Source organism: Anguilla anguilla, chromosome 5, assembly GCF_013347855.1.
Source record: "Anguilla anguilla isolate fAngAng1 chromosome 5, fAngAng1.pri, whole genome shotgun sequence".
Taxonomy (NCBI): Eukaryota; Metazoa; Chordata; class Actinopteri; order Anguilliformes; family Anguillidae; genus Anguilla; species Anguilla anguilla.
This window is the reverse complement of record NC_049205.1, coordinates 62,049,955-62,075,481: the sequence shown is the minus strand read 5'-3', so window position 1 is coordinate 62,075,481 and position 25,527 is coordinate 62,049,955. Positions and strand designations below refer to the sequence as shown.

Below are 25,527 nucleotides of genomic sequence, written 5' to 3'. Positions count from 1 at the left end.
TGTGATGTACTATATTGCTCATGTATTGTTTCTCTGGTAAAAAGAGTAAAATATTCCCTTTTCGGTTCAGCCCCTTCGCCGATGGAGGCTTCATATGCTGTTTTTTTTAACATGATTAAGTCCAATTTAAGACAAAACCTGAAAATGTAGCACACGGAACAGAGCGATAAAAGAGAAGAGTGAAAGCTGAGAGGGAAGAGAGCAAAGTTCTCAGACCTAATTCCACACGGTGCTCCCCTGTAACAAGGATCGCACAAGGAGTTTTTCCAGCTGGTTACTAATTCTGTACGGTTGAAGCAGTAATAGTAGCCTCTGTTGCTGTTCAATTTTTTTTTTTTCAGAAAGTGTCCATAACACTCCAGTCCACTTGAATTCAGTGGTTAATTCTTAAACCTGAACCTGAACAACAAAAAAAGCCATTAATCTTAATCTTTCTTAATCTTAATCTTTTGCGCTTTGAAATTTAGCAGTTACCGCACACCTCACATGTTTTATATTGATCACTAATCTGGAGCTGGGGTTAGGGTTTATTAACGGCGGCCATATTTAATACGCACTCATCCATTCTGCGCCCGCTACAAAAACCACCTTTGTCGTCTCCTGCGTAGCGGCAGCCGCAGCACATTCCAGACGGTTTCGTACCCAGAGCTGTTCACCCTTCAGGCCTCTGGAGGTCAGCCGGACTCTGAAGCGCGCATATATTTCACGTCCCGTCACGTATGTTCCTGCGTGAAGAGCGGGGGGGGGGGGGGGGCAGGGGTCCTTCTGAACCCCGCCTGTCGAAAGACTTCATATCTCCCTGGAGACGGCCCTTGCCATCGCGTGATCCCGACATGCTGACAGGCTCATACATCTCAGATTGACAGGTCCAGGTTCAGGGGTCACTACCGAGCTTGTGCTGAGACTTTTAAACCAGGGATCAGTGCTCCCCATTTTTTTCACATGACATTTCTAATTTGTTTTTGCTGTGGATTGGGTTATATAGACGTTTTGGGAATATTTCCTTTTAAATGAAAAAAAGAAAGTAGCACCTGCATGTTTTCTCCTGCATCTACTATATTTGAAAAAATTTTTAAATAGAATATTTGTGTGCAGTAGAATGATTTACCAGGACATCATGACAGATACATAAAATGCTTAACACTGGAGAAGCAAAATGAAGGATAAAAATGGAGCAACACAGTGATTGGCCCGCAGACTATGCTTTAAACAGGGCTAAAAAGTTACCAGACAACTTTAATTGTTTTAAGATGCAAGTAATGCATGTAACACATGATCTTTTTTCTGCCAAAAATGACCCGTAAGAACAACGCTATCAGATTTGAGTCGTGATTTCAGATTTCACTCTGTTTTCTCTGGAAATACAGCGTGTTTATAATCTGAGCAATTAATTTGATGAATTTGTACTTAAAAAACATTATTTGTTTTTATAAAGCTACAATAAATGCACACTTCTTGCCATAATAAAGCCATTAGCTACATGTCTTCTGATTTTGGAGTGCAGTATATTCATTGCACAACCATGAAATGCAGATAAAATACTTTTTTTAAAAAGATGAAAACCTTTTGCGTGGAAAACCTGAAGTGTAAACCAAAGAAAATCAATTACTTTGAACTTCAAAGCTTGGTTAGTATATAATGGAAGCCGAATGAATTTTTCTGAAAGCTGAAAATGGAGGTTAACGTCTTTGAAGCCAAATACATAATCATAATCATTGTCCTTAAACTCAGGTAAAACAATATTTGCTTTTTATAGTTTATTATTATTAATTCTTTTGTAATCAAAGAAAAACATTATGTATGAAAATTACAAAAATACAATGCCTTCATGAAACGAATGACTTAACATTAAGGGCGAATCTAAAATAGACGCCTGGCATTACCATGAAGCAAATGCAGACTCTGGAGAGAATAAATAGTTAGTAACTGCTTTGGGATAATACAGACGTATGCAACGGAATGTTCCCACATTTAACTGCCGATCCGAACTACAGATTTTTGGTGATAATAAATAAATAAAAAACCTTGCGTGTGTTTTGTGCTTTGGTTATGAAAAATTCTGTATTTTATATGTTCTTTATTAATAATAATAATAATAATAATAATAATAAGTGGCATTGCTCTATTGTCCTGGGGTAGGTTTAAGGGTCGTGCCCGACACAACCCCTTGTCGCGGCTGAGCTTCTCATTGGTCCACTGGAGCTCGGTGCATTGTGGGGGACACGAGCACGACCTCCTGCAGTGCCTGAAGACGGCGTGGAACGGCGGGGAGTGCGCCAACCGGCAAGTCGCTGCCGTCACCTGCACCCAGCAGGAAGGTGAGGCGTCTGTCCGGCCCCGTGTCACTTCCTGTCATGTGACTGTCTGGTTTAGTTCAGGGCGAATTTTGTGTGACAAAGCTTTTTAAGAAGTTTTGTTTAATTCCCTTTCTATATGTCAGTTCTGTGGAGCAACACAGTTCTGACCACCACAGCTCTGTACTTAAAAATAATAAATTCTCCCTTATACAATTCAAAGTTATCAAAAAATTATGCACAATTGCTTTTTTGGATGGGGGGAAGAAGGTAGGGACTGTGTGGGGATTGAGGACTATTAACTTTACATCCAATGTAATCTCTCTAAATGTGGATAGGGAAAAACTATATTTCAAGTTATATAACCTCGGGATTTCTCCCCACTGGGAGTATTTTTTTTTACCTCATGTATGTACTTGCTATATGGGGTTTCAGACCTGGTGTTTGCTCTGATTGCTGTTTTCGCTCTATTTCTTGCCTCACTACTCTGTAAAGTGTCTTTGTGACAGTTCTCTGTAAAAAGCGCAATACAGATAAAATAGAATGGAAAGATTTAATATGTAATCTCTGTAAAAGTGAAGAAAAAAAGATTCAATATTGCGCACTAAACTGAATGAGCTGTGCGGGTTGCTGCTCGTCTTTGTGTCCTCCTGGGCGGCCACGCTGCTCCTGGTTAAGCCCCCGAAAGCGCGTGCTGCTCCTGAGCCCCCCCCCCCCCCCCCCCCCCCCGGGTTGTCACTCTGCTGGGGAGATACCGTCGCGCTCTCAGGAATGTGGCTCGGGGGAGACAGCTGCATGCGCTACCTCGGCGCTATAGCGTAGCTAAACCGCGCTAAACCTTTCTGCTCCAGCGTACCTAAACTGCGCTAAACTGCGCTAAACCTTTCCGCTCCAGCATAGCTAAGCTGCGCTAAACCTTTCCGCTCCAGCATAGCTAAGCTGCGCTAAACCTTTCCGCTCCAGCATAGCTAAACTGCGCTAAACCTTTCTGCTCCAGCACAGCTAAACTGCGCTAAACTGCGCTAAACCTTTCTGCTCCAGTGTAGCTAAACTGCGCTAAACCTTTCCGCTCCAGCATAGCTAAACTGCGCTAAACCTTTCCGCTCCAGCATAGCTAAACTGCACTAAACCTTTCTGTTCCAGCACAGCTAAACTGCGCTAAACTGCGCTAAACCTTTCTGCTCCAGTGTAGCTAAACTGCGCTAAACCTTTCCGCTCCAGCATAGCTAAACTGCGCTAAACCTTTCCGCTCCAGCATAGCTAAACTGCGCTAAACCTTTCCGCTCCAGCATAGCTAAACTGCGCTAAACCTTTCCGCTCCAGCATAGCTAAACTGCACTAAACCTTTCTGTTCCAGCACAGCTAAACTGCGCTAAACTGCGCTAAACCTTTCTGCTCCAGCACAGCTAAACTGCGCTAAACTGTGCTAAACCTTTCTGTTCCAGCACAGCTAAACTGCGCTAAACTGCGCTAAACCTTTCTGCTCCAGCATAGCTAAACTGCGCTAAACTGTGCTAAACCTTTCTGCTCCAGCACAGCTAAACTGCGCTAAACTGTGCTAAACCTTTCTGCTCCAGCATAGCTAAACTGCACTAAACTGCGCTAAACCTTTCTGCTCCAGCATAGCTAAACTGCGCTAAACCTTTCTGCTCCAGCACAGCTAAACTGCGCTAAACTGCGCTAAACCTTTCTGCTCCAGCATAGCTAAACTGCACTAAACTGCGCTAAACCTTTCTGCTCCAGCATAGCTAAACTGCGCTAAACCTTTCTGCTCCAGCGTAGCTAAACTGCGCTAAACTGCGCTAAACCTTTCTGCTCCAGTGTAGCTAAACTGCGCTAAACTGCGCTAAACCTTTCTGCCGCAGCATAGCTAAACTGCGCTAAACCTTTCTTCTCCAGCACAGGTAAACTGCGCTAAACCTTTCTGCTCCAGCGTAGCTAAACTGCGCTAAACCTTTCTGCCGCAGCGGCCGCGTTCGTTCCCGTGCGGCTGGTCGGCGGCGGCTCCGGGCGCGAGGGCCGGGTGGAGGTGTACCACGCCGGGCAGTGGGGCACGGTGTGCGACGACCAATGGGACGACGCCGACGCCGAAGTCGTCTGCAGGCAGCTGGGATTGGGGTGAGCAGTGACATCACAGAGCTACCCTCTGTGTGCCTCTTACAGCTACCATCAAATTATTTTTATTTTTATTTTTAAAATCATTAGTTTGAATTACGGTTTGGGGTTGACATTTATTTAATTAAGATGGATGTGACAATGAGAGCAATTTCGTTTTTAAAAGTTAGAGACAAATATTATATTTATTATTTCATTATAATTGTATATATAATAATTATAACAGCCACATTGCTAACTTGGTTCTTGGTTCTTTTGGTCATCTCCATGCTAACGTTGGCCAAGAGAAAAAAGTTTGACTTTGTTCATGAAAGTTAGCTAACGTTCGCCTTTTTGAATGCAGGTCTAATTTTTGCCTTCTTGACGGGTAATAAAAGAAGGAAATGTCCATGTCTTAAGGATGTCTGATAGGCCGAAAGTGCATGGAGCTGATTGAAAGGTCATGTCGGTGGACAGTTTTCTGTCTGAGGAAAGTCTACAGGCTGAAACTCGTAAAGTTAGGCAGTTAGAAAGCCGAAACTTTAGCCCTTTAAGGTGTGAGGTCACAAATATGTGATTGGAATGTTCTCAACTGAACATTCTAATACTGATGTAACTGACAGAACTGGAGTTCTAGAATACTGACTTGGAATTTTGGAAAAACATTCCAAAAAAAAAACCTAACCTTCAAAGGGTTAAAACAAAATGTGTAAGTGCTAAAAATGTCTGACAATAAATATATCATTATTGAATGAAAGGGCAAATTGTGAGAAAGGAAAAGGAGAAGACAGGTCAAGGAGGGTGTTGAAAAACATCCAGTTTACCATCTGCATAAGAATGTCAGCAATGTCCCGGGAATCCTGAAGCACAAGCGAGTTTTTCAGGAAGGAGGGAAAGTTTGGACACTGGTGGTCCGGCTGTGAATTGGCCCCATTGTCTCCCACGGACTCTCCTGAAGAGCAGAAGCTCAGCTTTAAACACGAATGGGGGAAAAACACATAGTTTGTAACAAAAAATATATAAATTATTGCATTGTCGATGCTTCCGTGTGAAAGCATCCCATTCATGACCCTCTCCCACCAGGAACTGCTCACTCTGAAACGAACCCACACACTCATACAGTAGCGATTTCGCCAAGCTCTGAAATCAAGAGGCTCAGTTACCGCGACTCGATCCTTTTCAAAAACGCTAAGCCTTCAGAGATCTCCCACTTGAGTTCCGCCTTGAGGTGAAAATTCCTGGCGAGCGGCAGCCCTGGACGTGTCGAGCTTTGCAGCGACATGGCGGACGGCTCGATTAAAGCCCGTTCTCAGCGTCCCTCTCTGCTCGCGGGATTCACGCACCGCACGAGCTTCACTGCGTTAGCTCGTGTTTCTGAGGACCACACAGACGCGCTGCTGAATGCGTTTAGACTGCTGACGCGGTGCGTGGCACCACGTAGCACAACTCATCTCGCTTGTGACCAGAAAGACGCGTGTTCAACAAAGATTATTTGCCAATGACTTGTCTACTTATGATTTATTTAAGCTACTGTCGGAAGAGTGAGTTATACCACAAACTGTATAAAATAGGGGAAAAATGTATTCCATTTTTAAAAAATGTTACATTTTAGCAGCCAAATGATTGTCAGCTTGCTTGTGGAGTTGCCATCTTTCTTTTTCTTTGAAGTCATTTTTGTTGGCTGTGCAGCTACATTTTCAGACCGGCACCTAATGCTAACTAACTTTTATGGAACACTGAAAAATGATTGATTATGGTATGTTCGGGAAACTTGACTTGACGTTCATCTTGTTCAGAGATTCTCAACACTGATCCTGGCGGTCTGCCTGAGCACATGGCCCGCCCAGATTAGGGTTGAGACCTGCCAGCCCTGCTGAACCCACCTCAGGGGACACACGTGTGCTCTTTTTTTTACCCACAGCGGGACGGCCAAGGCTTGGGGGCAGGCCTATTTCGGGGAGGGGTCCGGCCGGGTCCTGCTGGACGAGGTGGGGTGCACCGGGAACGAGCTCTCCGTGGAGCAGTGTCCCAAAAGCGCCTGGGGGGAGCACAACTGCGAGCACCGCGAGGACGCGGGGGTGTCCTGCACCCCTCTTACAGGTACGCGAAACATTTCGGTCATTTCACACCGGCCCCGTTCACACAGGGCAGTGACCGAGGAGGGTACGACTGTCACACACGACACGGTCTGAGGGTTACTTCATTAGATTTAACGGCACCATATTGCCATTTTCATTGTTACCATGTGCAGTTCTAATTAATCCTGCCCCTCGCCCAATGGACGCTGGGATAGGCTCCAGCGCCCCTGCAACCCTGCCCAGGATAAGCGGGTATAGATAATGGACGGATGGGTGGATGGAAATAGGAACAGCATCATATCCGCAAGTGCCGGTGTGTCATAGTGGACAGAGAACTGGGCCAGCGTCCAGAAGGCTTTTTTATTGCTTAATGTTGGGCGTGCCACCCATGAGCCAGGCATTTAACCGGATTGGCCACGGCCAAATATTTATCTGCGGAGTCTGTATAATGGAGTTACGCTCAAATTGCCCGAGATAAGAGCGTCTGGCATGCTTGTTTGAGCAACGATCCGGAACCACGCAGAAGTACACACCAGCATCCACACCCAGAATTCCTCTGGGTGATCAGCAGTGCATTTGCAGAAGTGGTTATTCTCTGAGAGAAAAAAAAAAAAATCCAGCCACAAAAACCCCGTCCAGCTCCACGGGTCCCTGGAATGCGTTTACGAAGCGTGCTTCACTTTTTTTTTTTTCCTCCAGAAAACGAGGCGGAAAGCAACTGTTGTGCCCTCGAGCGAGGTACTCGATCGGAAAAATACCCCGCTGTGTTTTTAATGACTAATATGTGAATATCCCCCGTGATAACTGTCTGCTAAAGTGTAAAAGTAATCCAGAACACCTCGCTTCACCCTCCCACGCTTCTCACCGTGCGCGTGCGTCTGCTTCTTCGGTTCTGAGCCGATGACGGTTATTGAAAAAACAAGGCCTTTTAACACTGTGGAAATTAAAAAAATAAGAAATGTTTAATTTCTTTTTAATCACTGTTGCAAGAGGTAATACATTAAACAACAATCGTTTCACAACCGTGACCTTGAAGCGTGAAAGCACTTTCATTGTGCTCTGATTAGCAAATTGTATGATTTTTTTTAAAAGCAGATGGATTTAACATTACATTACAGTATATACATTACATTATATACATTACATATATATTTGGCAGACACTTTTATCCAAAGCGATACACAATAAGTCCATACCGAAGGTCACTGGAACAACAACAAGGCACAGGTCCGCTAAGACACAATACTCATTCTATAACACTTATCCATAGCCGTGAGCACAGTAAGTCCAGTTCACACAGTGAGCACAGGCCAGGTCAGAATGTTATGGCAAGTCAAACTAGGAGGCATGACAACGAGCTGCAACATCAAGATAGCAAAGTGCAACACAAGCTCTGGATGGGGATGCGAGTGTAATATGAAAAACGAAAAGCTGTTTAATCTACGGACTGTGCTTTGTGGCGAGCAGACGGGTCCCTGCGGCTGGTGGGGGGGTCCGGCAGTTTCGAGGGGCGCCTGGAGGTCCATTACAAAGGACAGTGGGGGACGGTCTGCGATGACGGCTGGACGGACTCCAACACCCAGGTGGTGTGCAGGCAGCTGGGGTTTCGGTAAGCCTGTCTACCCCCTCCCTGCCCTGGGTGGGGGTGTCGTATAATGGGGGAGGGGGGGGGGGATTGGCCCTGTGACCCGAAGGGTGTGGGTTTGATTCCCTGGCAGGAATCGAAAACAAACTCTTCACTCCTAAAAACGGTGTCTGTCACATTAGAAACACATGTTGAAAACACTGTTATATAGTGTCTCACAGGACGTCGTGCTGAGCAGGGTACTTAATGTTAAACTGCTTCAGTGTATATCCAGCTGTGAGAAATGGAAACAATGTTAAAAATCCTATGAGTTGTGTAAGTTGATCTGGATAAGAGCATCTGCTAAATGTCATGAATGTGATTTGCCCTGTCTTTGGTTCAGGCAGACTCCACCAGTGCAGGTTCAGTCTGGTTCAGGTCAAAAGAGTCATCAGCCGATGGTTGGCAGGTGCAGAATAGGTTTAGTTCTGCCCACCACACCCTGTTGTTCAAGCGTGCACTGCCAGGTTTTACAGTTCAGACAGCTGCTTCAGGCTTGAGTCCCGGGTTCGAGATGGAGCTGCTCAGCCGACTCGTATCTCTTCATTCGGTCTGTTAACTACCGTTTTGGCGTTAAGTGCGCAGCCCGACATTATGGGATGTATTTACTTGGTTTGCACAAAAGCAGAATAAAGAGAAATGCAGTGAGCGAGGGAAATGGGCTTAAGAGCAGGGCATCGCGCTTTTTAAAGGAACACACACAGGAAGAAAAAAAAAAGTAGTAAAGAGAATTATGGTACATTTTACTAAACAGATCACAGTGATTTTAAAAAAATGAACAGTCTCCATTTTCATCTGGTCTGCTGTGGCAGTTTTGATCTGAGCTGGCCTTAAATTTTTACACCCGCCCTTACGAGCGTTTGGGGGTCCCCATCGGGGGAACGCATCAAAGGGGTTCAATTTGAGATCCGCCCCAGGGCCACGGGCGGCGGGGTTTCCCCGACGAGCTCACCGGTCTGTCGGACCAATCAGACGTCAGCTTTAAAAGGCGGGTCGGGTCTGTCAGACAGATCAGTTTACCGGCGTGAGGCTGTGATGTTAAAAAGAGGATCGCGTTCCATCACGTATGAATCCGGTGCCCATATCCCCCCTGTTTAATGCGTATAACAGCGTTTCCAACGTTTCCCATTGTTTCTTTAGGAGTGAAGACTTTTCCGTGATGAATTTTTTCCCCTTATAAAAAGCAAAAATGTCCAAATGAATGTTAATATCATATGTCATATGCGCACCTGCCTGTCCACTGTATGTAGTGCAGTGCACGTGACAGGTTGTTTAATTTGTCTGCGGGAACTATCTACAATATTTATTGAAAAGTGGATAAATTACAAGTATTTTTTTTAACATGCATCGCCAAATTACCCTGTTCCATGACCCTAAACTGGGGGGTCCAGACCTAAAGTTTGAAATGGCCTGTTATATGATGGCCATTTTGACATACTGTATGGCTGATAAATCACTGAAGCAAAGGAGCTTGAAATGAGGGTTTGGGAAATGAGGGTGCAGCTGCTGGGGATTCGAACCTGCAACCTTTCTGCCATGCTGCAGGTCTGGAGTGGGTGCGTCACCGGGGCTGTTCGGGGAGGGGGCGGGGCCCATCCTGGTGGATGATGTCAGCTGCACGGGGAAGGAGCCCGCCCTCACCCACTGCGGCCGCAGGGAGTGGAAGAAGCACGACTGCACCCACCAGGAGGACGTGTCAATCACCTGCAGCCCCGAGCGCGTCGCCCACGGCGTCCCAGCTAGTAAGCTCCGCCCCCACGGCTCACAACACCACGCCCACAGCCAGTAAGCCCCGCCCACACAGCCCACAACACCCCGCCCACAGCCAGTAAGCTCCGCCCCCATGGCCCACAACACCCCGCCCACAGCCAGTAAGCCCTGCCCACAACACCTACCCACCACACCCAGTCTTTAAGCTCCACCTACAACACCTACCCAGCCACTATGTTCCGCCCACAAGCCCCCTTACCCCTCCCAGCCAGTAACCCCAGGACACAAACCCCTCTCCACCCCCAAACCAGTAAGCCCCACCCACAGCACCTCCCCACACTGAGTCCTCCCCCCTCAGCCTACCCCTGAGGTCCCCCTTACTGTGGTATGATAAATACAGGGAGTGAGTAAGGTTCTTGGGTGACACTAATTACACCCTGTCCTAAATGGAGGTAAGCCTGGCCTCTTTCTCAGGTGAACAGGGCTTGAAAGGCTCTCTGGTTTGTTTTTGTGTCACTCAGTATTTCCTGTGTGTGAAAAGAGAAGCAGCGCCTGCAGAAAGGTCTTGGTACGGTATCATTACATTTCTAGTGCTGCATATTATAATCTTTTTTTTTATTGTCGCACCACAAGTTTGGACCATCAAAATGGAGCCGTTCATTTGAGACTTTTTAAATGATCTGGACTGTGCTTTTCCTTGTGTGTACTGGACCTTATGAACTCTCTGCACTGTGGGGGTGATGCCAGCAGGTATATAATTTGGCTGAGATTTATGCGCGCATGCAGCACTACGCTACAGCAGCCATTAGACATAATTGCACGTATAACAAAGACGGATAATTTAACAACTGTACGATTCTGTCCTGTGGCCATTTTAAGTGTTTTTTCTTTCTGACAAATAATGACAATATACCAGACTGAACAATTACTGAGGCTGAACCCAGACAGCACAATAGCAGTAGCTAGTTTTCTAAAAACTATACTTACAATGAGGAACCATAACGCTTCGGGTCACGTTAAGCTGAAAATTATATCTCGCTCAACACGGTCAAAAGCCAAATTTGCGCAGCAGCCGGCTGTGCAGTGGATCCATTTCTCCCGCCCGTTTCATCAGTAATAAAAGTCATCCCTTTCCCTATATTTTTCATCTTTTAATATATGGCTGTCGATCGATAAATAATTCATTAAAATAAATGAACTACTGAAGAAAGGCACCTGGAAGAATAAGAATAATTCATAGCACTCACACATCCATATGAAAACATGATCTTATATATATATATTATTGTCGGCCCATATGGTTATGATCGTCACCAGGAATATTTTCCACGGCGATGGGGTGTTTTTTTCCGCGGGTTTTTCGTGACGACGCCCACGGACACGTGAGGAGCACAGGAGCGCCCGTGCGTTTCGCAGGCACATGCGGCCCCCTGTCCCGCTCGTTTTGGGGGGGGGGGGGGGGGGGGTTATGGCTCTGCTGCAGCGTGTCTCACTCCGGTGTCTCCTGCGACAGAAATCAGTGTCCACTCTGCTCTGTTTACGGGTTTCATATAGCGAGTTTATTCACATATTCAATAACAACGCCTGTGTTTTCCTAATGGTATTATATTGTGGTTATTTTTCAACAATAAGTTACTATTCACTTGACAAAAATTGTATTAACACTTTTTTTTGTATTTGATTAAAAAAAAGAAATGCAAGACTTTTTTTTTTTTGCCCTTTTTTGTGTCAGTTGACTTTTTATCCCAAAACTCAGATGATGAATTTATCATTCATTCACAGGCAGTTAAGTCTAGGGGACTGATTGCTGCTCTTTAACCAATAATAATTCCACACGGGACTTGGATGAGAGTGTTTAGTTCTGTCAGTGTCTTATAGAAAAATAAAGGTATGATGGTTTCAGATGTTGAGCATAAGCACAGTGTGGTATTCGCTCCTGACAGAAAACGCATTTGGATACATCTGAGCGTTGAGCCTTAGCAGAGGGAGACATTTGAAAATGACCGTCTTCTCTTAACAAAAACAACATTTGGGCGTGTTTTTTAAACGTTGAGCTTTTGGCTGAAAGGCACGCTTGCTCATAACAGCTGTAACAGTCAGTGACTGATGAGTGAGGTTTTGGGGTGAGGGAGAGGAAGGAGAAGTCTGGTGCGAACGGATCGGACCGGTCCGGTGGGGAAATTAAACGATCGCTCCGACCCGGGCGTGCGTAACGTGAGTCGTGCGTCTGTAACGGCTCCAGCTGTCGCTGAACGGGTCTGCGGTTTCCCCACTTTTATTGGGGTACACTAAACCCCCGACTCTGGTCCCCGAGCAGCTATCGCCTTCGCCTGCGCAAAACGAACGACCGTTTCGCCTGACTGGGATGTGGTCAGACGCCTTCCCCAAAACAAGGGGCTACTGTGAAATGCACCCCCACCTCCCCGGATAGCGTACACCGCCGTACGCGGAAATGTTCGTTCGTTTCCACTTTCGCCGAAACAGGAAATCATCGCTGCAGACTTCCTGTTTGAGAAACAGTCCCTCGCCGGGGTCCAGCGTGATGACATCATAGCGATGGGAGGTCCTAAACCACAGGTGTCAAACTCCAGTCCTGGAGGGCCGCGCCGTCTGCTGGAATTTTGTGGCACCATTTGTTCATTTAAGTCGTTGATTGGATAAGGAATCCACACACCTTGTTCTCAGGGCCTTAACTGGCAGCTCATAGGAAAGGAAACCACAAAAACCCCGCAGACACCGCGGCCCCCCTGGGATTCGGTTTTGACACCCCTGCCCTAGACCGCGCCCGAAGCCTCCGAACCTCTCGGGAATCCGCTCGTGCTTTTCTGGGAGAAGTGTTAAGCGTTTAATGTTCGTCAGCGAGGCTGTGTGAAACCGTCATCGCTGCTCTCGCATCCGCTGACAGTTTAATGCGAGGGTTTCCAGGAGGGCCGCTCGACAGATGTGAGGGCAGAGGAGGGCCGGTGGACAGATGTGAGGGCAGAGGAGGGCCGGTGGACAGATGTGAGGGCAGAGATTATGTTCGGCTCGGCCCTGGCAGAAAGGGGTTCTGTTTCGGCTCTGGAGCGCCGAAGCCTAGGCCTCACCTCAGCCAAAGTAAACATCTTCTGCGCTGGGCTCCCCGTATTTAATCTCCCCTGTCAGTGCAGATTTAAACTAGCAAGTGCGCGATAAGCTCGCAGAATTATCTATAATGCGCCGTATCGAAAAGCGGGTGGTGGGGGGTTCTCTGGGGGGGGGGCAGAGTGAGCGGCAGCGCCCCACGGCTACCTCCCATGGTAACGGGAGAGGGCCTCTCGCTGCGAGACAGATTCGGTTAAAGACTCCCACCGTGGCCGTCGGTAAAGAGACACCGAACCTAAACTTCCCTGTGTCATATTCCCCCCCCAGCCCCCCAGCCCCCCGCTGACATTTCCATCGAATGCTTCCCTAAATCCCCGATCCAGAGCAAGCCCATCTGCGTGCATTAGGGCCCAGTAGGCCCCACAGTAGGCCCCAGTAGGCCCCAGTAGGCCCCAGTAGGCCCCAGTAGGCCCCACAGTAGGCCCCAGTAGGCCCCAGTAGGCCCCAGTAGGCCCCAGTAGGCCCCAGTAGGCCCCAGTAGGCCCCACAGTAGGCCCCAGTAGGCCCCACAGTAGGCCCCAGTAGGCCCCACAGTAGGCCCCACAGTAGGCCCCACAGTAGGCCCCAGTAGGCCCCAGTAGGCCCCACAGTAGGCCCCAGTAGGCCCCAGTAGGCCCCAGGGGCGTCCCCGTGAGGTGACTCTCCTACGGCGGAGCGCGGTTTTGTTTTGGCTTTCGCTCTGCGCTGTAATCATCAGCAGAGCCGTTTTAGCGGGAAAAACACATTAAAACATTCACATCCATCGCTTTATCAATCTCAGTCGAAACTGAGCGGCGAGCGCTGACGGGGACGTCGAGCTCCGTTTGTGGAGCTGCGCTCACTTCCTTAGCATGACCTCACTTCGCAGAGAGAGAAGGGATTGTGAGGAATCAATCTGCCTCTCAAACGACTGCAGCGAGCTGTTAGCATTCTGGTGGGCGTATCATAGCTATATGAGATTTTCCAGGGACTTCACCTGCGCAGTGAGGGCACTACTTCTGGGCAGTGAGAGTACTACACCTGGGCAGGTTCTTGCCTGGGAGGCGTGGTCAGGGCGGGTAAGGGCATGGTTGCCTTCACTGTGTCACATGACCTCGTTCATTTCATCACAGAGATAAATATGAATATATGAGAAAAACTGTGGGGAAAAAACTAATGGAAAGGCACAGAATTTCTCTGCCTTTAGAGGGCATGTCCAACCAAGTGCCTTCCAAACCACACACTTCACCCCACATTACCAGTGTTTATATGAGCAAAACATTGTTTGCACTATGCAGAACATGTATTGTGAAATAAAGTTGTGCAATAAGCGTCTGTAATAACGGTTAGTGAACAATCACACACAATTAAATCGTTGTGTGTTTTGATGGACCTCAAAACCCTGGTCCTCAGTCAAAACTGTTTTTTTTTTTGTTTTCTCTCTCTCTCTGCCTGTTGCCATGGCGCAGGCGTGCCTCTCCGGCTGGTGGGTGGAGAGACTCCCACGGAGGGCCGGGTGGAGATCTACATCCACGGGCAGTGGGGCACCATCTGCGACGACGGGTGGACTGACAGGGACGCGGACGTGGTCTGCAGACAGCTGGGCTACACGTGAGTCTCCTTCCCGAATCTTGCCCCCACCCCCTTTCCCTCCTTTTCGCTTTGTCGCCGCACGTCCCAGACCAGAGCAGGGGGAGGTAGGCGGCATAGAGTAGAAAGTTCCAGAAAATGCCCCCACAGAGAATTTGTGTTATCGGAGCTGACTGGAACGTCTGAGGTGCCCGAGACAGAATTCAAATTGGTGTGGAATGCGCCGGAACTTCAGCTGAAATGTCACGACTGATAATGACCGGCAAGTGTTTCCATAACTTTACATGGCTTTACAAAATGCCCAGTTGGGAAAAAAATATCCCACAATGCATTAGTTCCATCTCAGCTCTTAGGAGTTCCTGGGATTGCTCTTAGGACAGGATGGAATAACCTCTTTCAGCAGAGGTCTCCCACCCTGGCTCTGGAGGGCTGAAGGGTGCGCTGGTTTCCACGGTTACTCACAGCTTAATTGATCAATCAGAGCCGCTAATTACACACTTACCTCACCTTATCTCACATCTGGTTTCCTGGGTCTGAACGGGGTGTTGAGTTTAAAATGAAGACACAATCCAGAAGACCCCGTGCCCCTGCTAGATCAGGTTTGGGGACCCTGTGCCTTAGGGCAAGCAAGCAACCTATCCCTGGATTCTGTCAACATTAGCTTGAAATGCTTGTCTTAAATACAACTTTTAAATGCAAATATAGCAACGTTTTCCCCTCAAAAGCACATTTTGGTACAGCAGTGACTAAAGTGAATAGAAAGCAAATGTTTAATTTGCATTTATAAAGTTAAGTTTATGTATAAAGCTAAATTTATTTAAGTCAAGTTAAGGATGTTGATAGAATCCAGAGGCCGGTGTTGTATGTGGAGAGGAAGTCCGGGGAAAGCATTTAGCTAAACAAAAAGAAAGCGTTTTGCCTTTCTGCTTGCTTTGGGCTAAATGAACACAGATGGGAGCCGATATTGATGTATCGAGATGTAAACATAACGTTCGTGGGATGGCGGCAGTGTTTCGAGCCAGTTTGTTTTTAGGAGTAAAGGAAAAACACCTTTTGAGAAGATGACGGATCGCCAGGAAGGAAAAGACAGTCAAAAATGACTTTAGCTTTCGTTATGATGATAAGGATTTCCATAACTCAGGGGTTCTACCCATAATGTAAACACACCGCCCGCTCACAGACCTGGTCTTCCCGGCTTTTACAATATCCATCACCCACGAGTTCTCAAATAAAGTTGTGCAAGTTCCGTAATAAAGATTAATGAATAATCACACACAGGTTACCCATCGTGTTTCTGGTGGATTTTCAGAAGAGGAGAGATGCCTGCTTCACCTAGTCCAACCACACATCCCTGGTGTAAACACACAGTGTACTGTAAACACACGGTCCAGTCGTGGAGGTGGTCTTCCTGGCTTTAATACTGCATTAATCTCTCATAGGCTGGAACCGTCTCTGCCAGACCCCATAAACATCTGCTCTTTCTCCTCTTTCTTTCTCAAGCATGTCGCTGGTCTAAAATGAAAGAACCAGGACTGGACACGGCGGGGACAGAAATTACCACTGCCTGAATCCAGCGGTTTATTACTTCCCACGAGGCACTGCTTCAGCCTGCGTTGGGTCCTCACCAAAACGAGGGTTTCTTACGAAAAAAAAAAAAAACCCCTGCCTCTCGTCCAACCGTGAATCATCTCACTACGGTCAGCAATAAACCGGTGATTTAGGCTAGCGGTTAATCACGGTGTGTGGGCTCCACTTAATTTCTCAGCTCGTTTATTTTGACCCACACAGGAATTGGCTATCGTGCGTGCGTGTGCGTGTGCGCGTTTAATCTCAACTTTTTTTTTTAACCTTGATCCAAATGAAGGCCCCGGCACGTTTGAATGGCTGGATATAACATTTAAACATCTGTCTTGCCGAGGCTACATCTGTCACGCTAGCAAAGTGCTTGATCTGTCAGGCTAAACACTTTCCCAGGGCACCATTTGCCAAAAAACCTGACATCTTTTTCGGAGAAATCAAATCGTTTGCGACTCTAATTTGATATAGATGTGAAATAACAGCTGTAGGGGTAAAACTGGCTCACTCCTGATGTTCTGTCTGCTCTGGAGCTGTCTGAATGCGTGATCTCCCTTTCCTTTCTTCTTGACTTAAGGTGAACTACTTGGCAATGATATTTATTTTCATAGAACGGACCTATGTGCCCTTTGACGTTTTGTGGAATTTACCCACAATTCTTCATTATATCTAGCCGTCCTTTCTGCTCACAGGATGATCTCAGGCTTCTGGGGGAAATATATTGGTTCATACAGGAAAGTGAAATTAAGTCATCAAGAGTCCGCTGTCATAATTCAGCGAAGGGTTTATGGCTTTATTTTTAATCCTGCATGTTAGTTTAATCTGTGGTGCTCAGTGATCGATTGGCCTGTGTACTCCTGCACAGTGGTATGGGAAAATACAACAGAATATGAAACCTGGGCCTTCTCGTATACTCTAGCTGTTTTTACAGTAAAACCGCAGGTCCACAGCAAGCATCTGTTCAGTTGTGCGACTTGCTGCAACTTTATATTTTTTAATATTACATATAGGGTGACCAGTTTCCTTGGAGGATTGTGGGCCTAATGCAGTGAGAACCTACAATAATGGCAATTACAGTCATAAAACCCACTGAAATATAGCACCGCTGAAAATATGGGACAAATCGAGATTTTCTCAGAATAGGTAGGGACACGTTGAAAGGGTTCTGAAATAGAGATCAACTAGGAAATAAGCCTATGGCACATCTGGTCCCTAAATTTCTGTTATTATTGGACTTTTATTTTTTGCCCACAAAATAGCTAATGTTGAACAACGGCAACACATCTATCCATATGACTAGCACGCGTATCAGGCAGTATCTGTGGTTTGGTTAGCAACGAGCCGTGTTCTCGGTGAAAGGTGTTGATGTTCTCCGAAACAGCTCCTCCTCGGCTCCGTCCCACCCTTGTCATGCCAAACAGGAAATGGCTCCATAGCGTGACTTCACACCGCTTTTCACGCAACGCGTTCAGCAGCTGAGACCGCCCCACGGTCGTTACAACCGCTACGGTGTTCAGTGTTTTAGTAGAAAACACGCACACACACACACACACAGGCGCACGCACACAAACACACACACACACACACACACACACACACACACACACAGGCGCAGGCGCACGCACACAAAGACACACACACACACACACACACAGGCGCACGCACACAAACACACACACACACACACACACACACACTCACACACAGGCGCGCACACACACACAGGCACGTAACACTGGACCACCGCCAGAGCGCATTAGCGAGTCAATGCCCACTCCTCCCTTTACACAAATAATTACCCGACATCAGTTTAATTAGGCCTAATCAGCTGCTGCAGAATTAGCCTCTCGCTGAAAGAGGTTCTGGAGGCAGTGGCTGGCTGCCCCAGCCAAACCGCGTCGGTTTAAAACAAACAAACGAGTCAGGAACTCAGCGGGGAGACCAGCGGGATGTTTAATCGAGCTCTGTTCCCGCCTCTCAGCGCGGGACTGTTACTCTTCTGTGACTCTGGCGGACGCACTTCAGATAAGCCGACACATCTGGAAGGAACCGGGACTTTGAAAGGCTCATTAGAAACCCACAGCGGCGATAAGGACTGCCATCGCTTTGCCTGAAACGCTGATCGCAGAGTGACTTTTAGCGTCGGAGTGGACGGCAGTTGAATTGAAGGTTATCTCCAAGAAGTGCTGATGGAGGTTTATTCTTTGAGGGATGCGTTTGGTTCATGGTGGGTCTCTGGGGACCCCACTGGCTCATATTCTAAAACAGGGGGCCCCAACCCACCCATGTCCATGTTAGATATACTTTACTGAGCCAATCAGAGTGATGAACCAATCACAGTGGACCTCTTACAGTAAACCATAATATGAACCAATCACAGTGATCCTAATGTGAGACACTCAGGGGAGCGGACATACTAGATAAACGAGCTGGGTGTGTGTAGAGGTCAGAGGTCATGCCATTCTGGTGCTGCTGCGATGTTGTTCTTAGTTTCTCTTATCAGAAACTCCCAGCTGTAAAAACAACGGTACTCCCTCGCGCAGAGCTTTCAGAATCGCTCGGCTCGTTTCTCTAAGATACGGACAATTTTTAAAAAAATCAACGTGCTACAAATCACACGCGAGTCACGCATGACGGCCCATGTGAAACGCACCTGCATCTGTGTGTGTCCCCCAGGGGTCAGTCCAAGGCCCGGACCATGGCCTACTTTGGCGAGGGCGAAGGTCCCATCCACGCGGACAACGTGAAGTGCGCCGGGGGCGAGCGATCTCTGGCCGACTGCATCAAGCAGCCGGTGGGGACGCACAACTGCCGGCACAGCGAGGACGCCGGCGTCATCTGCAACTACGGCCAGCAGGACGGCTCCATCCAGGGTGCGCTCCGCCTGTCCTTCTACCGCTAACATCACATACTGTACGGGACGCATTACATTACAGTAAATTACATTACATTATATTATATTACAGGCATTTAGCAGACGCTCTTATTCAGAGTGACTTACACAACATTTTACATAGCATTTACACTGCATCCATTTATGCAGCCAGATGTATACTGAAGCAATGCAGGTTGAGTACGTTGCTCAAGGGTACAACGGCAGTGTCTTACCCGGAAATCGAACCTGCAACCTTTAGGTTACAAGACCCGCTCCTTACACTGAACAAGTATAACTGCATCACAGCACCGCAAATACTACTTTATTTTTTAGCATTGATTTTAATAAAAACTCAACTCCTCCTTAAAATTCTTTAGAACATGCGAAGCTTTTATAAAGTAAAGTGTAAAATGCGCACAAATTACACAAGTTCCCGATAAAGGCTTTGAACATCCGACTACCCTGGAATTATTTCTTCATTTATTTATTATACTGACCCGGTAGCTAACAAACACAATATATTTCATCTCCCTCCCTGATACAGATATTCATATATTATCAGCGCTGAGCATTTTAAATATATCATTAAGTAAACTGGAATAGGCTAACATAAAAACATGCACGTGACGCAAAGCCCAGTTTTCGTTCCGTTGGCTTCACATCAGCATATTTAATATTTCAGGCTCGTTCTCCCGTGCGTGCGCTGGGACGCCTTGATCTGACGAACAAAGGGGGAGCTGTTTAATTCGCACGGCATAAGCGATGAGGAGAAGCGGCAGCGGGCCGTGCTTCGAGCTAGCACGTCCAACATCTGCCTGCTCGGCGGGGGGAGAGATTGGGCAATTACCGTGCGGAGAGAGGGAGCGCTAACGCAGCCGACTGTAGCCCAGCCAGAAAGAGGATGTCGCCCCCCCCCCCCCCCCCCCCCCCCAACACCACGCCGGCTCACTACCTGAAACCAGGTGAAAGAAAGAGCATTTTGGCTGAAGTAGAGTGCTGTGGTTTAACCTGGTTACCTGGCTCATCCAAGAACCCTGCCACTGTAGCCGTGAATCAGAAAAAAATAAACCCTCGGATTTACTATTTTTATAGATTCTCATTTGCTCTACGGGAAGTACAAGTCCAGGATGTCGTTTTGTACATTGCCTCGTCTGTCCGGTTCAAACACTGATTAAACGTTTCCAAGGCGACGTTTAGTCCTGTGAAGCTCCACCTGCTCCACTCACACATGATTGGTTAACTGGTTTTGTCACACGGATGAGTATGTAATGCGGATAGGCTGCGCTCTGAGGAAGCTCTCGTCTCTCGTAGATCCCGTCGCCTCGCTGTGCGGCCTGCGGCTGACGCACACTCGACAAAAACGCATCATCGGCGGGGAGAATTCTTTGAGGTAAGCTGAAAACTTTCGAAAGCTCTTTCGAAACGTTGCGGTGTCCTAAAGTATAGAAACTTCCATTTCCCACCCCCGTTGACGTCATGTTGATGGAAAAGACAGATGATACATCTGCACCAGTTTGGCCGTGTCCTGGCCCTCAGTGGTGACACATCTGCGGCGCCGGGTTAGCCGCGGTTTTAATAGCGTCTCTGGTCTTCGTTTCGTGTCAGCGCAGTGTATTCATCTTCTGCCGAGGGTTTTATTGGTAAAGGGTGATGAGAAACGAGAAGCAGGTGAGGCAGCTTAGATCTGCCTGGCGAGGCGGGGGCCGAAACAGAGAGAGCGGGGGGGGGGGGGGGTGTGACAGAAATGTGTTTCTGATGAAGCTCGGGGGTGGAGGGCAGGCCTGTGTGTGTGTGTGTGTGTGTGTGATGGATTGACATGCAAACTCTCACCATCCCTGCTGGATCTCCATAATGCCTGAGCTTGGCTCGTGTGTGTGTGTACGGGGTGTGTATGTGCGTGTGTGTGTGCATATGTGGATGTGTGTATCTGTGTGTGTATCCCTGCGTGTGTATGTTTATGTACATGCATGTGTGTGTGTGTGTGTGTGTGTGTGTATCCCTGTGTGTGTGCGTTTATGTACGTGTGTGTATCCCTGTGTGTGTGTGGGTTTATGTACGTGTGTGTATGTGTGTGTATCCCTGTGTGTGTGTGTTTATGTATTTGCATGCGTGTGTGTGTGCATGTGTTTATGTGTGTGTGTATCCCTGTGTGTGTGTGTGTGTGCTGTGTGTGTGTATCCCTGTGCGTGTGTGCGTTTATGTACGTGTGTGTATGTTTATGTACATGCATGCGTGTGTGTGTGTGTATCCCTGTGTGTGTGTGCGTTTATGTACGTGTGTGTATCCCTGTGTGTGTGTGTGTTTATGTATGTGTGTGTGTGTTTCAGAGGGGGCTGGCCGTGGCAGGCTGCGATCAGGCTCAGGGTGTCCCAGGGGGAGGGCAGGCTGGTGTGCGGAGCGACGCTGATCAGCAGCTGCTGGATCCTCACCTCAGCCCACTGCTTCAAGAGGTAAAAACCGCCATCCTGCCACTGTTCACTCTCCTGCTACTGCTCACCATCCCGCCACTGCTCACCTTCCTGCTACTGCTCACCATCCCACTACTGCTCACCCTCCTGCTACTGCTCACCATCCTGCCACTGTTCACCCTCCTGCTACTGCTCACCATCCCACTACTGCTCATCCTCCTGCTACTGCTCACCATCCTGCCACTGCTCTTCCTCCTGCTACTGCTCACTTTCATGCTACTGCTCACCATCACGCCACTGCTCACTATCATGCCACTGCTCACCATCCAGCTACTGCTCACCATCACACCACTGCTCACCCACCCGCTACTGCTCACCATCCTGCCACTGCTCACTTTCCCGCTACTGCTGACCATCCCGCTACTGCTTACCCTCCTGCTACTGCTCACCATCTCACCACTGCTCACCCTCCCGACTGCTCACCATCTCGCCACTGCTCACCCTCCTGCTACTGCTCACCATCCCACTACTGCTCGCCCTCCCGACTGCTCACCATTCTGGCACTGCTCACCAGTGAGTTACTGTGACATCATTACATGATAGCTCCACCAGTGTGTCCATGAAGTTACACTATTTCTGTTTTTGAGTTGCTAAGGAACCAGTAAACCAGAGATGCTTTATGAGTATAGATGGGAAACTAGACCCTAAACCATTATAACTGCTGCCATTGCTATTGCTGAATCTACAGAGAAAGGTGCTATACAAATTATTTACAATTACAGACATCAACATCTACAGTGTGACAAGCGATAGAAACCTTTCAAAGGAATGGCGATGTACAGACTCTACAAGCAGCAGAGCGGGCAAATGAGACAGTAAATCAAAGCTAAAACCGTAAATCCTTAATTCAGCCTAAGAGTAGGCAAATCTCCAAAAGTTCCTTTGCATTTCTGACTATTCAACCGACAGGTCTGGCATTTATTACTCTGTCTCATCAAGACACCCCCGCTCAAAGCTGAAAGCCCGTTTCCTGCAGGGTAGAATTCTAGCAGCCGCGGCTGTGTGCTTCTTTGTGGGCGTAAAAAGAAAAGAGCGAGGAAAAGCACTTGCGATCAGGGTTTCACGGCCTCGCCTTATTTCATTCCCGCAGCGTGAAATCTCTATAAATCCCCAACAGCTTCTAAAAGAAAATGGAGCTGTTTTCTGGGAGCTGTTGCATGCGGCAGCTCCTTGCGTGCGGAGTAGCGCTTTTTGTTTTTTCGCACGGTGTATCGGGTGAAAAACACTCTCCCCCCGGCCTGTGGGTCGAGGCTGTAAATTAGCCAGGGCTGGGCTGACAACGAGAAAAGCACCGCACATTAGCCAACCGTTAAAATGCGTAATCCCTGCAAGCTTAGGGAGCTCTTCTAAAAGTGAGCCATCCTAAAATATAGAATTTCGTCTTTCGCGTTGACAGACGGGACAGATAAGGTATCTGCACCGGGTTTTGCCTTCGGTGATGACACGACTGCAGCGCTAGGTCAAACCGCTATTTTAAATAGCGTATCTGGTCTTCTTTTCGTGTGAACACAGCGCAGTTCATCTTCTGCCGAGAAGCCGAGCCCGTAGACCAGCGAGCGTAGATCTCCGAGCTGGACTTTCACAGTCCGTCAGGAGCAGGAGGCCACCGGTGCACAGCTGCGCCCTGATGCGCATCTCAGTCAGCTGTTCATGTCGGCAAACTGGGCACAGCTGCGCCCTGATGCGCATCTCAGTCAGCTGTTCATGTCGGCAACTCGCTTTATATATATATATATTCAGTGAATGCGCTTCTGCTACTCTTTAACGGGGCCCTGGCCCTGGCCCTGGCCCTGGCCCGGTATTGGGTAGGCTACCCCACGCTGCTCCCCGGTGCGCCGGACGGGTGATCGAGTGGCCCGGTCCAGACGCCGCATCATCAGTCAGCGGGGTGAACCCGCAGTCACGCCCCAGACAGCCCGTAACGCGGAGAGAGATGTTTCGGCGCGGTTCCCGGGACGGCTCTGCGCCCGTCCCCTCTCTCTCTCTCTCTCTCTGAGTTATGCACCCCGCCGCTGGGAGCGGGGAGGCTCTTAAATTACTGGGGATTTCGCGGTTTTTTTTTCTTGTTTTTTTCTGGGCTGGTAAATAAGGACAGAGCACAGGAGCTGACTGCGGCCATCAATAAACCGGCGGTCAAAAGCCGGTCCCGAGCCGTCCCGATGCCCGGGAACGCCCGTGAAAAATGAAGCGGGGGGGGGGGCGCTTTGTCTTCCGCGTTTCGGCTAAGCCTCTGAGACAGAGAGCTGGCGAAATCTGCGCTGCTCCCCCCTTCGAACGGGTAGGGGGGGTGGGGGGGACCTTGGCTTTGCAGTCTGCCCTGTCTCTCCAGTGTTGTATTTTTTAAAGGCCTTTTTCCTCCCTTCTCCTCTGCTGTGAAACGGCAGTTACCGATATTTTCCAGGATATCTGGCGCAGCACCGAGAAGTGGAGACTGCCTGTAACCAGCGTTCATATTAGGTTACAAACATACGCCCCTGGGCTGTCAGGCCCTGTTCCTGTTCAGCTGCAGGGCATGCTGGTCTCTTTTCCTACCTGTTCGTCCTGGTAATTAATCTCACTATTTCCATGCATAAGGGGGGCGGGGGGGGAGACAGCTTTGGGGATTGCACTAGTAATGGTACCTGGCATAAAGGAATTCAGAGCTGTTTTTTGTGCGTTTTCTTTTTCAGTTTTCTTTAATAAAATGTGCATGTAAACGTCCACAAATATTGTAGTTCTCTAATTGCAAGAGCTTAAGACCTTGCTTCTGTGTAAATAATTAATGAGAATCTGAATGGCTCAGTGGGATAATCCTTTTGTCTTTAAAAAAACACATAAATAAAATTCTAAACCCTAGAGCAGAGGTGGGTTTAGCTACACTTCTTGATAAGCGCATAAATGACTGCCAGCGATTGTTCTTGTGTCCCTATATGAAACATTTTACTGCGATCTGTGATCTAACCTACAAAATGAACCAGTGTTGATGTATGCAGCCAATTAGTTTGTTTATCCAGGATAATGGGTGGGAACAGAAACCTGCACACACACACCGGACCTCCTGCCCCAAAGTGTAATATGGGATTAACTGTAAATACAGTCAAGGCTCAAAAAAGAATACCGGAAGTTGGCAGAAGCGCGGATGCGTTTACAGGGAGCCACCTGCGTGCTACGCAACGAGCGAACGTTTCACATTTCAGAGCGCGCTTCCTATGAATAGACCGGTGACAGAAGCACCGGTGCACCAGGACCGAACCAAATGTCATATTATTTTTACGCGCGGTGCCCCCGTCGGGCCGCAGACCCAGGGAAACGAGACCACGGGCCTCTGGCATCGAGCGTTACTGCGAGAGCGGAAGAGATCACGCACCTCACACCCAGATATTTTAAGCGGATTTAGCCGGTGGATTTAGCAGCCCTTACACGAAATCGGCCCGGTAAAATCATTATGCCCCATTAAACATTTTCACTTCAGTGAAACAGTGCCAAGTGAGACAGTGAGCTCATGAGTGTGGAACTCCAGACTTTATGTACGCTCTCAGACATAAAGGTACACAAGGGTACAAATTCTGTACAAGTACAAAACTGTACCTCTAAAGGTGCTAGTGACAAGCGATTGTACCTTCCTAGGTACTGAATGGTACCTTCTTTTCTGAGAGTGTAGTAGGTAGGAAAGTTATACGTAACGCTCTCAACTTCATATTTAAGAGCTAGGTTGTGCCCCAGGTCACGTTATGCGTCGAGGTCGAACGCACTCACGGAGAAATCCATCACTATTTGCAGACGTCGGTCTTCGATATCACCAAGTAACAGTATACGTCAGATAAAACCACATTCACCATAGTAGAGGGGGGCTAAGCGGAAATGACACGTGTAATATCATATCACGCTGTACGGGCTGCTATGTTTATTTTTGATTATACCTTCATTTACTAAAGTAGGGTCACTGTGGACCACAAATTCTTTTTTACGGGAATCAGCGTGTGTGTGTGTGGATTTGCGAGGACTGAGCAGCCAGTCTGATTTAGGGGGTGATTAAGTGGCCAGATGTAGATGTAGCCCAGTTTTTTTTTTTTTTTTTAAATGGGAATTTGACCCGAGTGTCTAGATTAGCACCCCTACCTAACGTGACCTATGGAATTAATTATCTCTCTCGGTTACG

At 47.9% G+C, this 25,527-nt stretch overlaps 1 protein-coding gene across 1 annotated transcript in view; it reads left to right on the top strand.

The window, feature by feature from the left end:
* The window catches only part of prss12 (serine protease 12), a 37,981-nt gene that overhangs the window by 5,301 nt on the left and 7,153 nt on the right, over positions 1-25,527 (top strand). Inside the window, exons 3-11 of the mRNA XM_035416980.1 lie at positions 2,140-2,318; positions 4,262-4,412; positions 6,310-6,488; positions 7,934-8,075; positions 9,636-9,832; positions 14,351-14,492; positions 18,723-18,919; positions 20,233-20,311; positions 21,249-21,371. Coding sequence (XP_035272871.1) covers positions 2,140-2,318; positions 4,262-4,412; positions 6,310-6,488; positions 7,934-8,075; positions 9,636-9,832; positions 14,351-14,492; positions 18,723-18,919; positions 20,233-20,311; positions 21,249-21,371 — 1,389 coding nt within the window. The remainder of the gene's footprint in view (positions 1-2,139; positions 2,319-4,261; positions 4,413-6,309; positions 6,489-7,933; positions 8,076-9,635; positions 9,833-14,350; positions 14,493-18,722; positions 18,920-20,232; positions 20,312-21,248; positions 21,372-25,527) is intronic.